At 56.2% G+C, this 15893-nt stretch overlaps 2 protein-coding genes across 2 annotated transcripts; one reads left to right on the forward strand and one right to left on the reverse strand.

Annotated features, from left to right (window-relative positions):
• Nucleotides 1–5609: 5609 nt before the first annotated feature.
• TM4SF5 (transmembrane 4 L six family member 5) lies at nt 5610–12380 on the forward strand. Its single transcript, XM_026520777.4, has 5 exons — nt 5610–5834; nt 11034–11114; nt 11452–11588; nt 11798–11981; nt 12059–12380. The coding sequence occupies exons 1-5, from the start codon at nt 5658–5660 to the stop codon at nt 12071–12073; spliced, it is 594 nt and encodes a 197-aa protein (XP_026376562.2). The 5' UTR covers nt 5610–5657; the 3' UTR covers nt 12074–12380.
• A 62-nt stretch (nt 12381–12442) lies between these two features.
• On the reverse strand, nt 12443–15865 carry VMO1 (vitelline membrane outer layer 1 homolog). Its single transcript, XM_026520776.4, has 3 exons — nt 13841–15865; nt 13614–13729; nt 12443–13352 (listed from the first exon to the last, which is right to left on the reverse strand). Exons 1-3 carry the CDS (start codon nt 14024–14026, stop codon nt 13055–13057), a joined length of 600 nt encoding a protein of 199 aa, XP_026376561.2. The 5' UTR covers nt 14027–15865; the 3' UTR covers nt 12443–13054.
• Between the last annotated feature and the right edge of the window lie 28 nt (nt 15866–15893).

The following is a 15893-nucleotide window of genomic DNA, read 5'->3' on the forward strand; positions in this document are numbered from 1 at the left end:
GGCACTTGGTTAGGGCGCCCCAGTGGATGAATCATCCCCCGGAATAACGCGCCAGAGGGGAACCCACGGAGGGGCCCGAGCGCCTTGCCTTCCCAGCTGGGCTACCATCTGCTGGTGGCTCTTCCTGAGGCTCAGTGGTCCCCAGTTTAGGAAGATGGTGCGGGGCAAGGAGTGACCCCAAAATGAACATACAGTTGACCCTCGGACAACACGGTTTGAACTGCACGGGTCCGTTCCTATGCGGGTTTTTTCCGTCAATACTGTACCTCGCTGTAAATGTATTTTCCTTATGGTTTTCTTCATCATGTTTCCTCTTACTTTATTGTAAGAACATATTGTAAGAATATAGGAAAGATGGGTTCATCGACCGTGTGTGTTAGCAGAAAGGCTTCTGGCCGACGGTAGTGAATGTGTTGGGACGGCCAGAAGTTACACGGATATACGTGGCTTTTCGACCGCGTGCCCCCCATCCCCACGTCACTTGTCACCTGGATTGTCACAGCCTCCCGACACCTGGTCTCCCTGCTTGCACCCCCCCTTCAGTCCCCGCTCCAGACTCCACCGAAACGGTCTCTTTAAAAGTAAATAGAATCATGTCACCCTGTTGTTTAAAACCCTCCAGAGCCCCTACACGCCTCTCACGGCCGCACAAAACCCAGCCCCTGCCTTCCTCTCTGCCCCCATCTCTGACCCCTTCCTCAATCACACTGGCCTCCAGTGGCCCCCGGAGCTTCTGCCCAGAACCTGCCGGCCTCCTGGGCCACGCCAGCCTCCACCACCTCTCCTCCCGTCCTCAGGCGTCCCCTCTCTGAGTGGAAGCACCAGGGCATCGAGGTCAGGAGCTCAGACCCTGGAGCCAAGTTTCCTCGTCTGCGAAACAGGGATGATGGCATCCTTCCAATTCCTCGTGGGTGGTTACGAGAGGGTGGGAGTTACTGCGCATCGGACACTCAGAGCCCGGCAAACAGCTTCTCCAGCGCTATGATGTGAGTTCCTACTCCTATGTCCAGCAGACCCGCTGCTGACATCTGTAGGCCCCAGCTTGCACACCTGCACCCCAGCTCCCCATCCACTTCCCCCGGCCTGGAATTCTCTCCAGTTCCCCCTCGCTCAGTCGGTTACAGAACTTTCAAAAATGTTCTCACCGGCCAGAAGGGGCTCGGCGGTTCAGTGTTTGGGACGCGTAGGCCCCTACAGCTTCACTTCCCGCAGGACTTTAACGAGACACACACACCCCCCCCGGGGCAGGGGAGGTGTGCGGAGTCAGGCGGGAGGAGCACTGGACTGGGAGCAGAGCCAGACGGGCCTCCTGCGTCCGTCTCTGTGGCTCCGATTCCCTGATCCCCAAATCCGAAGCTGCTGTCGCCCCGCCTCTCTCAGCCGCTGCCCCGGCATACATCCTTCATCGCCTTCCTCCCCGGTTACATAGGGACCCTGCTGGCAGGTGCCGTGAGCTGGGCCCCTGAGACCCGCTGCTCAGCGAGTCTCACTCAGCCTCAAACACCTGCGACTGTTGCCCCGTCTCTCACTCTGCCTCGCGAAGAAAAAACAACGCCAGTTAGGCTGTCACACGATGCTATCTTAACGCTAAAAATGTGTATTTCATGCGAACTTCAGGCCCTTTGAAAAATCACCCGGCCGCATCCCAGGGAGAGACAGCTCTCTGCAAAATAAACTCGTTCTCGTATTTCCGACGTGTCTTCCGAGGCTGACTGTCCTGAATCGTGTCCCGATGGAGCTGCCGATGTGTGCGTTGGCCACCCGGATCCCACGCTCTGTGCCATCGACCATCGGTCATCATCGACGCAGGGCCGTGCTGACGCAGCATTTCTCAGGAGCCCCCCACGACTGTCCCCAGGGACACGTCCCCAACGCTGCTCCTTCCCCGGTTTCCAGCTGTCGACAACAGAGCGGACTCCTGCGCTCCCCAAATCTTCGCCCCACTACACCGTTTCTGTGCCTTTCTAAGCACCTTAGCCTTTGGTCTCCGTTTGAAAACACAGTGCAATCTTTTTGAAGGTTCGGAAGACGGACACGCAGCCGGCATAACACTCCGTAGGTTTAAGGCGGATCCACGATGATGTGACACATGCGGAAGTGTCCCTGACCCCATAGCCTCACATAGACGCAATTTCTTTTTCCTTGTGATGACAACTTTTAAGATCTACTCCCTTAGCTTGGAGACTTTTTTTTTTAAGCCTAACTTATTTTCTGGAGCAGTTTAGGGCTACTAAATTGAGTGGAAAGTATAGAGTGTTCCCATTACACCCCCAGGCACCCCCTGGCCTCCCCCACGGCCAACGCTCCCCCCCCCCCTGCAGCGTGGTGCGTGCCTTACAGTTCGTGAACCCACACAGACTCATCATTATCACCAAGGCCATAGTTTACAGTGCGGTCTCCTTCTGGTGTTGGACACTCCCTGGGTTTTGACAAACACATATCACAGCCCGGATCTGCCATGAACGCATCACACAGAAGAATTTCCCTGCCCCAAACACGCACTCTGCTCTGTCTGTCCAACCCTCTGCCCTCCCCAACCCCGGGCACCCACGGCCCTTTTTACCGTCCCCCGAGTTTTGCCTTTTCCAACCCGTCCTAGGGCTGGAATCACGTAGCGTGTGGCCTTTTCAGATCGGATTCTTTCACTTAGCGTTAAGTGCTCAAGTCTCATTTATGCCTTTCTATGGATTGAAAGCTCATTGCTTTTTAGGGCTAGAAAAGGCATGTTGTCCGGATGGACCACCGTCTATTTATCTGCTCCCCTACCAGGGGGCATCTTGGGGGCTTCCGAGTTTAGGCAAGCCAGAAGAAAGCCGCAAAAAACGTCCACGTGCAGTTTTTTGGGTGGACCTAGGTCTTCACTGACTTGGGTAAATACCTAGAAGCCTGATTACGGGATCATATGGTGAGAAAATGTTTGGTTTTATAAGAAACTGCCAGACTTTCTTCCCAAGTGGCTGCACTGCGTGGCCCTCCCACAAGCAGGCACTGAGAGTCCCGTCACCCCACATCTTCGTCAGCACTTGGTATTGTCAGCCTTTTGGATTTGGGCCGTTGGCGCAGGTGTGCGGCGCTGTCCCGTTGTCCTACGGTATTTGCATTTCCTTAACGACACGATGTGGAACTTCTGTTTATATGCTGTTTACTACCCAGACACCCTTTTTGGTGAGGTGTCTATTTGGGTCTTCTGCCCAATTTCTTTTTTTTTTTTTTTAAGATTATTTATTTATTTATTTGACACAGACAGCCAGCGAGAGACGGAACACAGGCAGGGGGAGCGGGAGAGGAAGAAGCAGGCTCCCAGCAGAGGAGCCTGACGTGGGACTCGACCCCAGAACTCTGGGATCACGCCCTGAGCCGAAGGCAGACGCTTAACGACTGCGCCACCCAGGCGCCCCTTCTGCCCAATTTCTTAATCGGGTTGTTCTCTTTTTAAATCATTGATTGTTGAGTTTCAAGAGTGCTTCGTGCGTCCCAGATAACAGTCTTTGATTATCTGTGTCCTTTGCACATTCTTTCTCCCCACCTGTGGCTCATCTTCTCCTTCTGCAGAGCACAAGTTTTTAACATATGTTCTTTTCTCACGTCAAAAGGCTTTTCTTTTTGAAACTGACATTCCGTTTCACAACTAAATTTTACAAAAATTATTTAGAGTTGTGTCAGGACTTCCCCATCTGGGGGATTTTTCTTTTTACTACATCTCTCGGTGACCTCAGTTACATGTAAAAAGCGTCACAAAGGAGAAGAAAGAGACACAGTCGTGTTTCAGCCCCAAGCATTCTCAGAAATGTGATTCTATTGCCCTTCACACACAAAGAGCACCTTGGATATTCATACGACCTTTGGGACGTAGGGCTTTGCTTGCTGTCACAACCGTGGACCCTGTTCCTGTCTTCCGGCATTTAGGGCTGCAGAGAAATCTCGGGCCACACTGATTTTGTTCCTTTCTAGGTGACCTTTCGTGCTGCCTGGACGTATCCTTTCATGACACAGCTCTTCAGGACGAACCCAGGTTCATTTTTGGGACGCCTCAGTGGCTGTGGGGCTCGATCCCAGGACCCCGGGATCATGACCTGAGCCGAAGGCAGACGCTTCACAGACTGAGCCCCCCAGGCACCCCTCCAGTTATCTTATAAACAGGAGGAGTCCCCCCCCGATTCTGTCGTTCATCTTGAGAGATAAGCATTCCCCACTTTCCGTGTCTCTGTAGTGGCTTCAGTGGGCTGCCTGGACAAGCTATGTGAGGGCCACTTGCTGGACACGGCCGTCTGTGTGACGTCTTCATGCACCCTCTGAAGTCCTGCCACCCCATCTCTCCACGGCACTCCACATCCTCCTGGGGCCTTCACTTTCTGTTTTGCTCCCTAGGCCTGCATCTGGTTCTCACACCCCGACTGTGAGTCCCCACGGTCTCCACCACCGGGCCCTGCGCACGGCGGGGGCTTCATGAATTCACCTCTGCATTGAAAAGGACTCTCCACGTTGCAGTTGACGGAAGCACCACTTGAACTGGTTCAAGGAACCAAAACCTAGAAGCGTTGATCAGGCTTCAGGCATAGCTGGATCAGGCTTCAAGACTCTTTCTCTCCATCTCTCGGCTCTTCCCTCTCGACGACTGACTTTGCTCTCCTGCTGGCAGGCCTTCCCTTGCAGCTACGCTAGGCCACCAGGAAGGCCAGCACCCCGACAGAGACAGAGCTCCTTCGACCAAAGGTGACAACGACCCAAACTGGAAACTGATTACCACAGGACTGGCTTGGGCCCTGCAGCTGTCACAGAGTCAAACACGGAGGCTGGAGGCACAGAGGGCTCAAATCCATCAGTCCTCAGGGAGAGCCCCTGAGAGACAGGTGGTGGCCTCAGCAGGAGGAGGGCTTTTTATTTATTTATTTTATTTTTAAAGATTTTTATTTATTTATTTGACAGAGAGAGAGAGAAAGAGCACAAGCAGGGTGAGCAGCAGAGGCAGAGGGAGAAGCAGGCTCCCCACTGAGCAGAGCCTGACGCGGGGCTCGATCCCAGGACCCCAGGATCATGACGCTTCACCGACTGAGCCCCCAGGTGCCCTGGGAGGAGGGCTTTTTAAACAAGTACTGAGAGCAGAAATGAGCTGACAATGAGGGTCCACCAGCATCCTTTTAGTTTCCTTCCAGGAAGGCCCCTCCTCGTGGGCGCACTGGAAATGACGGGGCCACCGCACAACTGCTGAGCGTACCCCCAGTTTACAAAACGCTTCTCACACGGTGGCATTTCAGCCCCACGGCCCACCACGCGTGACGTGGCATCGCTCCAGCCTTCATGCCCTCGAGGAGGCATCGGGTGGGCTGAGTCACAAAGGCAGCGGGGAGCCGGAGGGGACGTGCTGAGAGCAGCAGGTGCGTGCAGGACAGGAGGAAGCTCGCACTGACCTCAGGCCACTTCCTCCGTGTCAAGCTCTCCACCCCCTCGGCCGCCTCCCTCCACCTCGTGGGCAGCAGCCCCCTACCTCCACCCCCTCTGCGTGGTCTCCTGCCTCTCTCCCTTATCTCTCCCTGCCAGCAGATGCCACGCCTCCTCCCCGACCTTTGTACCTTGCTCCCTGGCTTGTTTTTTTTTTCTGGACCTGGGAATCCGGGCTCACTTTCACTCCGGGCTCACATCCTCGTGGCCGCCTCGCCATGTGCACTGGAAAGTGCTCCCGCTTCGTGGGGCTCTCCCTCATCCCCCTCTCCCTGGTCTGCATCGTGGCCAATGCCCTCCTGCTGGTGCCTCAGGGCAAGACGGACTGGACCGACACCAGCCACCTCAGCTTGCAAGTCTGGCTCATGGCCGGCTTCCTCGGCGGGGGCCTGATGGTGAGCGGGCTGGGGTCCTGAGCACAGGCAGAGGGGGAGGGAGCGGGGTGGGGGTAGCAGTGGCATGGGCGGGGACCTGTCCCCTGGAGCCTCCCAGGCTGCCCCCAGCTACTGAGCGCCTGTGATTTCAGCCCCTGAGCTGAACTTGCAAGGGACAGGAGAAGGAGGGAAGGAAGCGTCTGAGCAGAGACCCTCCTGGGTGGGGAGGGCGTCCTAGCCGTCCCGACCAGTGCTGGTGGCCCCGGATGCTAGACCAGCTCACCGCAGGGGCAGAGGAGAGGAAACAGCTGGCTGTGTGGGCACTTATCAGGGCACGATGATAACGGGCACGGAGGGTGGGTGTGGGGACGCTGGACCCAGGAGCAGGGTCACAGCTCTGTCACCCCACCGGTCGCCTCCGAGTCCCCTCATTTGCGGCCCACACGTCTGGATGGCCAGCCGGTGCTGCCTCAACCCAGAACTCAGGCCAGCATGGTAGAGAAGGTGCCCGGGTCTTCTGGAGCCTCGGACCGTCAGAAGTGGGGGGAGGGGAGACGCCTCTCCTGGAGGCACTCATCCCCATCCTCCAACCCCTCCCTGTTTGGGGGAACTTCTGGAAGGTCGGGATAGTTGAACAGCATCATGGGCTGAAGACAAGAGACCTCCCCAGTAGGGCTCCTCCCTCCTCAGATGGAACGACCCGGATGGATGAAGGTCCCCGGGACAGGGCTCACCTTTTTTTTTTTTTTTTTTAAAGATTTTATTTATTTATTCAACAGAGATAGAGGCAGCCAGCGAGAGAGGGAACACAAGCAGGGGGAGTGGGAGAGGAAGAAGCAGGCTCACAGTGGAAGAGCCTGATGTGGGGCTCGATCCCATAACGCCGGGATCACGCCCTGAGCCGAAGGCAGACGCTTAACCGCTTAACCGCTGTGCCACCCAGGCGCCCCCAGGGCTCACCTTTTTTTGCCTCTTTCTCTGTCCACAGTGACACTCCTCCCTACACACTCCCCCAGCGTCACACTGCACCCCTCTCCAGCCCACCACGCCCACCTCCCTGCAATCTAACCAGCCTGCCTCTCGGGTGGCCCCCCCATGCCGAGCATGCCCCCCCGACTCATGCTCATTCCCAGCTGCGCTCTTCCCAGCTCCAGGCCCTGAGCCGCTGGCTCACACAGTCCCCGCTGCTCCCCGGGGACACAGGCCTCGGGTCCCTGCTCTCCCTGGAGCTGGGTTCCCCAGGGTCCCCGCTGGGGAGAACGCAGTATCACAAAGAGACAAAGAGGGAACGGGAGCTCCGTGCGAGCAAGGCCTGCCTGTTCGCTGGCTGCCCCGTGCGGTGCCTGCCCGGTCCAGTGCCCCGAACTTGACGGGCCCTGACTAATAGTCCCGAGCAAAGTAAACAAATGAGCAAGAGGATTTCCGACAGGAGTAGGACCACCAAGGAAGCAAAGCAGCAAGCTTGGGGGGGGGGTGTTTGTAGAATTTTCTTTTTTTTTTTTTAAGATTTTATTTATTTATTTGACAGAGAGAGAGAGAGAGAGAGAGAGACAGCCAGAGAGAGAGGAAACACAAGCAGGGGGAGTGGGAGAGGAAGAAGCAGGCTCCCAGCGGAGCAGGGAGCCCGATGCGGGGCTTGATCCCAGGACCCTGGGATCACACCCTGAGCCAAAGGCAGACATTTCACCGACTGAGCCACCCAGGCGCCCCAAGAGTATACTTAAAAAAAATTATTATTTAATTTTTTTCCAGAGAGAGAGAGAGGTGGGTATGTGAGCAGGGGGAGGGGCAGAGAGAGAGGAAGGGAGAGAATCCTAAGCACAGCACCCACCCCACCCCCACCCACCCCCAAACGCAGGGCTCCATCCCACGACCCTGAGATCACAACCTGAGCTGAAATCAAGAGTTTGATGCTTACCCAACTGAGCCAGCCAGGCGCCCCAAGAGTATACTTTTAATTTGTTGTAAGTCAACTCCATGCCACACATGGGGCTCAAACTCATAACCCCAAGATCAAGAGTCACGCACTCTACCTTTTGAGCCAGCCGGGCACCCCCGTTTACAGCATTTTCAAGGACGGCCTCAATGAGGCGACATCTGAACTGAACCCCACAAGACAAGCGAAGGACCCCGCCCCGCAGACAGGGGGCTGGCAAGGACACAGCCTGAGCCCGCACACCCGAGGACACCCATGCGCGGCTGGGACAGCCAGGGTTTCATGAGACGAGATCCGAGGTGGGCACGGGCCGGGGCATGCACACCCTCGTGAGGAATTTGGATTTCACTCTAAGTACAACAGGAAGCTATTCGAGGAACTTTTACCATGTTTTGAGCTTTTGAACTTTTTTTTCAAGCCCTACGGAGAAGCGCCCAGATCCTTAGGAGACAGCCCGGTGAATTCTGACCAAGTGAACCCGCCATGTAGCCAGCACGCAGACCAAGATCCAGGTCATTGCCAGAATCCCAGACAGGCCTCCCACACCAGGCACTACGCCCACGAGACTCCCCGCTCCCTGATTTCTAACCCCGTAGGCTAGTTTTGCCTGTTCCATGCTTTATGTAAGTGGAACCATCCAGGATAACAATTTTGTGTCTGGGTCCTCTAGCTCGACATGGGGTTGTGAGTTTCATCTGTATCATTATGTAGACGCGTAGTCTGTTATTTCTGGTGCATTCCGCTGTGTGACTAGACCACAGTTAATTTAAACATCCTACCGTCGGTGGCCATTTGGATAGGCCCCAACTTGGGTTTATTACAAAGAATGCTGCTGTAAACATTCCTGTAAATGTCTTTAGGTGAAGTTCTGTTTGCAGTTTCGTTGGATGGATACTTAGGGGTGGAACTGCTGATTCTTAAGGTGTGCGTGTATTCAGAGTGGATAGACATTGCCAGAGAGTTTTCTGAAGTTCTGACCCCAATTTCATTCCCGTCAGCAAAGTAGGGGAGTTCTAGTTGCTCCGCACCCTGCCGGATCGAGAAGGTCGCTGTGGGGGTAAGAGCTGGAGGTGAGCCGGGGATTAAGAGCAGACGGAGGCCACTGTGGTTGTCCGGGAGAGTTGATCGTGGCTGAGAATGGGCCAGGGGCCAAGCAAGCAGATTCGAGCTATAAACTCAGTGTTTCCTTCCACGTTACCGTGACCTTTCTCTCGGCACAGGGTAGAGGGCAGAGAGTAAGACAGGGGAGCTTGGACAACGAAAGGAATTAAACACTGTGAGTACGAAAGTAGACATCTCAAAGAGGTAGGTCACTCGAAACTGGTCAGTCCCAAAGGCAATGCTAAGTGTCTGGAGCCGGAAGCTTCCAGTTAAGTGTCCTCCCCAGAGAGGCGAAGCAAAGGGGCCAGGACTGGTTCTAGACCTGCCGGGAGACTTGGAAGAAGGGAGAGAGAGCATCCGGCAGGACTCCGTTCAGCTCTACGGGCGTTTTTATGAGGTCACGATGACTGAGATAACAGAATCAAATCCCCCGGCCCCACCCCTAGCGAGGAACAAATGCTGCCTGGCACGCTCTGGGCGGGAGCAGGTGCGCAGGGAGGAGACGAGCACTCTGGAATTCCAGAGATGGGCGATAGGCAAAGAACCTGGCACGGGGCAGGAAATGAAGGCTAGCGCCAAAGTGCGGAGCCTCAAATGCCTCCCTAAAGCTCAGTCTTCTTTTTTTAACACTATTTATTTATAATTTTCTTTTTTCCTTTTATTTTTTAAAAGATTTTATTTATTTATTTGACAGAGAAACAGCGAGAGAGGGAACACAAGCAGGGGGAGCTAGAGAGGGAGAAGCAGCTCCCCACTGAGCAGGAAGCCCGACGCGGGGCTTGATCCCAGGACATCGGGATCATGACCTGAGCCAAAGGCAGACTCTTGACAACTGAGCCACCCAGGCACCTCTATTTATTATTTTAGAGAGAGAGTGTGTGTGCATCACGCGGGGGGTGGGGGGGACAAGGAGGGAAGGAGATGAAGAATCCCAAGCAGACTCCACGCTGAGCATGGACCCCAACGTGGCGCTCAATCCCACACCCCTGAGATCATGACCTGAGCCGAAAACCAAGAGTGGGACACTCTGCTGGCTGAGCCACCCAGGCGCCCCCAGAGAGCTCAGTTTTGATGGGGCACTCTCTGGAAGGAGACCCTGAAGGCTTTGGGCAGAGAAAAGCCCCGTTGAAAGCTAAGTTCACTCTGGTGGGAGGAATGTAGGATGGAGTGTTCAGCACCGGGCCCAGAGATACAGACGTCTCGTAGACAGGCTGAGAACGTCATCCCTGTGGGAGGTGATCCAGGATCGGACGGTGCAGACAAAAGGGCAGACACATTCAAGAACTGTTAGAGGAAAAGTTGAGAAGACTTGAGGTCTGGCTGGGTGTGGAGAATTCAAGTTTTCTAGTGTGGGTGACCTGAAGAATATTTCCTCTGACGGAGACAAAAAAGGTCACAGGGAGGTGGATTTGGGGAACTTTGGGGGACTTGCGAGGTCAGTATGAGGCGGGCTGGTTTGAGCTAAAACCGAGACACTGAAAGGAACATATCCTTCAGCAGATGGATTTGAATATGGGGGTGAGTACTGTCCGAGGGGACAGCGGATGCCCTGAGAAGGGGTGGGCTCTGGGAGGAGGGCCACAGGGAGGAAGGAGGACAAAAAGAACCAGGGTTGGACCTTGGGGGTCCCTACACTTCCCATCAGAGCATTCACTAACATTCTCCTCCCCCCCTCCCCGACACTCCAGCACCACTGCTCCTTCCTACTGCCCAGGGGATTTATAGTTATCGAGCCAGTCTTGACCTCAGGTCAACCTGTTATTTCATTAAATCCCGAGCACAGCCCTGTGAGTTAGGTCTTGAAGACCCAGAGAGAGGAATCAGTTCATTTAGTGTGAAGTGAGCACAGGGTCGGCCTGAACCCCAGGCTCCCTGACTCCGTCTCAGTTGGGCACCTGCTAGGCGTCAAGATTTGTGGAGGATGTCATGACATTGGGTCCTGCCCACGTGGAGGCTGCAGTCTGAACACACATAAGCAGGGACGTAAGTAGTAATGTTACAGAAAGGCAGAACCCAGAGGCGGCGCTCCAGGAGTAGTGGAGATAAGGTCTTCTACAGTCCAAAGGGCTGAGGGCACCCCAGGCAGCTCCAGGAGGAGGTGAGCACCGGACGCGCGATGCACGTGAGGTGTGGAGGACGCAGGGGGGTAGGGGGGCTCCTGTCACACTGACCCTCCTTCGCAGGTGCTGTGTCCGGGCATCGCGGCGGTTCGCGCGGGGGGCAAGGGCTGCTGCGGCGTGGGCTGCTGTGGAAATCGTTGCCGGGTAAGACCCAAATGCGGGCAGGACTCGGGGCTGGGTCTCTGAACCGGCCTCCGCAGAGCCACACCTGAAGGTCCCCCTCGCCACGGGAGCTCCCCCGCAAGGTCGCAGCTCCGCCTCGCCCCTCCCTGGCCCCCGCCAACTTCGGCCTCCGTGGGCCTGCAAAGCGGACCAGGACCCCCACGAACCTCCGCGGCCTCTGGCTCGTAGGGGCAGCTAAGGGCCAGCCCCGGGCTTTGCGGGGAAATGTATTTCTCGCGCGCCTGGAGCCGAGCGAGGTAAGGTGCGCGCACGCGGGAGGAGGCGGCCCCGCTCACCCCCCCTTGCACTGCGCACCCAGATGCTGCGCTCCATCTTCTCCTCGGCGTTCGGGCTGCTGGGGGCCATCTACTGCCTCTCGGTCTCGGGAGCCGGGCTCCGAATTGGACCCAAATGCTTAATGGACCGCCGGTGGGACTACCACTTCAAAGACACCGAGTAAGACTTCACGCGCCCCCCTTCCCTGCCTCTCCCACCCGGATCGGGAGCCCGGGAACCAGGCGCGCCTTCGCTGGAGCCCCTCCACGTGGACCAACCCCCGCTCGGCGCCTGCGCGGGGCTGGGGGGCGGGCACTCCGAGTGCCCTCCCTCTCTCACGTGACCCTGCCCGCCCGCCCCCCGCCCCCCGCCCCCCCCCCCCCCCGCAGAGGCTCGTACTTGCAGAACCGCACTCTGTGGGGTTTGTGCGAGCAGCCGCCGGGCGTGGTCTCCTGGAACGTGACGCTCTTCTCGCTGCTGGTGGCCGCCTCGTGCCTGGAGATCGTGCTGTGCGGGGTGCAGCTGGTGAACGCCGCCCTCGGCGTCTTCTGCGGCGATTGCCGGAAGAAGGAGGTGGGGCGGCGCGGGCTGGAGCCGGAGCGGGACCCTCCTTGCTCCCTGGCTGCGTCCTCACCTTCTCTCTTCCGCAGGGCACCCCTCACTGAGGCTCCACTGACCGCCCTGCTCGCTCCTGGACGCCCGACTGGCCCACCCCGCCCTGGAAATAAACCTTTGAAGTCTCGTGCGCGTCTCGGATGGTGCCCTCTGCGCACGAGCGCCCGAAGGCGCCCAGATACACAGGGCCCCGGGGGCGCTTCTGTTGGGGACCCCAGCCAGTTTTAGCAAGTGGTTGTTGAGCTGTTCGTGGGCGCTCAAGTACAGTGGTAAACAAGACAGGCAAGTTCTATGCGCTCAAAGAATTTAACAATCCAGGGGTGTAAGATGGGTACATTAAAAAAAAAAAAAAGGCAATAGATTACTTCACTTTTTAAGGAACACGCTGGTGGTGGGATAGGCATTGGCTGATGGAGGGGCTTTTTAAAATAAGGTGAAGTCTGAGAAAGTGAAATTGGAGCCGAAATCTGGTGCATGGGCTAGCCGCGTGGGTAGCTGGGGGATTCCAGGCGGGGAGCAACAAGGACCAAGGTCCCAGGTGCAAATCCCAGGCGGAAATCCAAACATGGAAAAGCCACTCTTTCACTTTTGTAAAGAAAGGAAGGAAACTGTGGAAAAGACTAGAGTTTAGCTTAAACTCTACAAAAGGAAAGCTTAAGGTGTTTAGCTTTATCTTCCCCTAATTTGGTAGAAGTTTCTCAGTCTGAGGTCACTGGTAGTTCAGAAAGGAAACGGCCTGAGCTCTTAATGAGGACGAGGTGTCTGCAGACGCCCTCAGGAAGCCAGGGACTTCCTTAACTTGGGCGCAAAACTGTATTTCAGGGCATTTTCCTGGGTTATGGGTCCCTAACTTTCAGTGGGCTGCCGGGACTCCTGAGCCCAAACCGGAATTTGAGCCTGGCGCAGTGTGGGGCTGGGAGGAAGACAGGGAGACGCCGTTTCCTACCGCTGAAACAAGCGAGACCAGAGCCAGCACAGAGAAGCTTTAATAGCGAGCGGTGGGACTGGCCCCGGGGCGGGCGCCCTGGTCGTTAACTGCGGCAGCAGAAAAAGCGCACGTCGTTCAGTGCGGTGTCGTCCCGGAGGCCCCTCGGCTGCTCCACCTTGGTCTGCAAACCGCACACGCCTTTGGGGCAGGGCTTACTCCATTCTCCAAAGTCGCCCCAGGCCAGGCCGGGCCCCTCCAGCTCCGTGCCGTCCGAGCAGCGGAAGCGCACATTGTTGGCTGCCGTGTTGTCCCCTGGGGTCCTGGGGGCCTCCACGCGCAGCGAGAAAGCCACCAGGAAGCCACCGCCGGGACACCACAGGGGCTCACTCCACGCGCCCCACCTACCACGGAAGGGGAGAAGCGCTACCTCTGGCCCCCCCCATCCCTACCCATCCCTGGGGACTCCTCCGCGGGGTGCTGCATGACCCCGGTGGGTGGGGTCTCCTCACCCGACCTCCACTGAGGGGCGGGGGGGGGGTGGTCTTGCAACCACTCCCCAGGTCTAAGCTGCCCCACAGCCCTGGAGGAGCATTTTAGCGGGGAGGGTGGGAGTGCAACAGAGGGTAAGGGGCATATCTGCATCCCGGGGGGGCCCTTGGCACCTTCCAGACTGAGACTCCACCACCTGCGTGTTGCGCTCGGCGTTCCCGCGTGAGCAGTGCAGTCGGATCCCGTTCAAAGCGGTGTCGTCACCAGGGATGCCTTGGGGGGGTTCCTCCTGGGCCGGGAGGAGCGGAGGGGTGAGGACCAGGTCAAAGATGGCCATCCTGTGTTCCCGTGCACGGGGTCGTGCACCTCCCTCCTCGGAGACCCAGGCCTGAACCCCCACCTTGAGAGAGAACCCGCCGGCGAAGAATCCATCAGGACACATCTCGGGCCAGGCCCAGTCGCCCCAAGGACCCCCGTTGGTCACGTCGATGACCGACGTGTAGTCGCTCAGGCGGTTGGCTTGTGCATGTCCACAGCAGGTGGCCCACAGCAGCAGCAGCAGCTGGGCTCCGGCCCTCCTCCCCATCCTGCGGCCTCTGTGAGCTGGGCCCCTCGCACTGATTTATACCACCTCTGGCCCTCTGTAGGCTCTGATTACGGAAGGGCCTCCTGGATTAAGTGACACCCGAAACTAATCCGTTCCGGGAACCCAGCAGCCTCCATTCTCCGCTCAGGGCGACAGAGGCTCCCAGCGCTGGCAGAGAAGGGGCAGAGAGAGCTGAGCAGCTGAATAAACCACCCCCTACTGAACACTGAGTGTAGACCCTGACTTGTGGTTTTGTTCTGAAGGTGTTGTTATTCAATCCTCACAACTCGTGTGAGAGGTGGGGATTACCCTTTCCGTTCAGCAGATGACGGAACTGGGGCTTAGAAATGGCAAGCAACTTGCCCAAGGTCAAGGTCAGCAATCTGGGAAACGCTCCAACACTGGGAAGTGGAGGGCTGTCACTCTAGGGGTGGAAGTGGTGCTCCGACATACTGGACAGGATTGGTCAGAGGCAACCTTAGCGACCTCCAGGATTTGCGGGAGCATTAGAGGGAGAGATGGGGCAAGAATCCAGGAACTGTGGGAGCTAGAAAGGATCTTCTCAGTGATTGGGATACCCAATCCCAGAGAATCTGGGGTACCCCTTCCCCTGAGAGGAAAATATACACAGACAGGAAAAATTCTAGGAAGTTTATGGACAGGGGATTGAGAACCCCCTTAGAACAAGAGATGTTTCTTCCTTGCTTCCTGGGTCCTTCCCCTGAATGTTTTCCTAACTATGACCACCAGGTGGGCTCCTAATTTGGAAAGAGAAACAAGTAGCTCAGATTTGTTGAGGGGCACACCACGGATTTGCCTGCTCTCCACACACTTTCCTGTGTTTGTTCGCTATATATTTATATAGCAATAATGTATTTGGGCCCAGGCAATATTGTAAGTGCTGGAAATAGGACAGCAACCAGGAAAAACAAGGCCCCTGTCTTCGTTGGAGCCCACATCTGCGTGGGGGAGACAGATGATACATTTTCCAATGGACCTTGAGCTCTCTGAAGGCTCTCTTTTGTCTTCTTGAGGCCTAGTACAGGGCCTGGATGCAGAAATAGTTAATAAAGTTTGGTTTGAAGAGTAATGTGGAAGGTGGGTTTGCCTGGCATAGTCCGTAGAGCATGCAACTCCTGATCTTGGGGTCATGAGTTCAAGCCCCATGTTGGGCATAGAGATTGCTTAAAAAAAAAAAAAATCACACACAAAATGAATAACCTGAGAACCAGAACCAATCTGGAGTTTAAAAGAAATTAAACCACAAAAATGTAAACGGTTAAAGCCTAAAGTATAAAGCATCCACGTCAAGACAGGTCCCCTGGAGACAGGATTGCGAATTTAGAAGTGGGTGCTTCCTGGATCCCAGGTGCCCTATGTTTGAACTTCATAGGTTAAGATTTATGGAGCAATTGTGGTAAGTTTTTCCATGTACGGTGTTTGCACATATGTTATCATTTAATCCTCAGATGAGATCGACAAAGTACCTACTATTGTCCTCAATTTACAGTGGTGGGAATTCAAGCCCAGAGTTAACGAAGGGCCCACACCACTGCTCAGTGGGGGAACTGGCTCTCACCCCAGCCCCTCTTCCCTCTTACTACAACCTGCCCCTACACGGACAGCAAACGCAGAGACGTGTGGTTGCTGCCGAACCCCCCCCCCCCCAATCCTCTTCATCTGGCGAATCCCCCCAAATCCTCATCATCCTGTCTTTCGCCGCTGGGATGCTGCCCGCTGGGGCAAAGGGCACAGGGGAAGGGGGACTTAGTAGGTTAATTATTAACCCTTAGCAACTTAGGGCACCGCAAGGTTCTCCCGAGGTGGAGGGACAAGGACTGGCTTGGGGCTGGAGAGGGGGCTACAG

The sequence above is a fragment of the Ursus arctos genome, unplaced genomic scaffold, assembly GCF_023065955.2.
Source record: "Ursus arctos isolate Adak ecotype North America unplaced genomic scaffold, UrsArc2.0 scaffold_14, whole genome shotgun sequence".
NCBI classification, from domain to species: Eukaryota; Metazoa; Chordata; class Mammalia; order Carnivora; family Ursidae; genus Ursus; species Ursus arctos.

What these genes read in the sequence shown, in the direction of transcription:
- TM4SF5 (XM_026520777.4), top strand. Translation starts at nt 5,658, where the DNA reads ATGTGCACTGGAAAGTGCTCCCGCTTCGTGGGGCTCTCCCTCATCCCC. An exon ending in GCTGTGGAAATCGTTGCCGG is followed by an intron (nt 11,115 to 11,451) that starts GTAAGACCCAAA and finishes CTGCGCACCCAG; the next exon opens with ATGCTGCGCTCCATCTTCTC. An exon ending in TACCACTTCAAAGACACCGA is followed by an intron (nt 11,589 to 11,797) that starts GTAAGACTTCAC and finishes CCCCCCCCGCAG; the next exon opens with AGGCTCGTACTTGCAGAACC.
- VMO1 (XM_026520776.4), bottom strand. Translation starts at nt 14,026, where the DNA reads ATGGGGAGGAGGGCCGGAGCCCAGCTGCTGCTGCTGCTGTGGGCCACC. An exon ending in CCGGCGGGTTCTCTCTCAAG is followed by an intron (nt 13,730 to 13,840) that starts GTGGGGGTTCAG and finishes CTCCCGGCCCAG; the next exon opens with GAGGAACCCCCCCAAGGCAT. An exon ending in GTGGAGTCTCAGTCTGGAAG is followed by an intron (nt 13,353 to 13,613) that starts GTGCCAAGGGCC and finishes CTTCCGTGGTAG; the next exon opens with GTGGGGCGCGTGGAGTGAGC.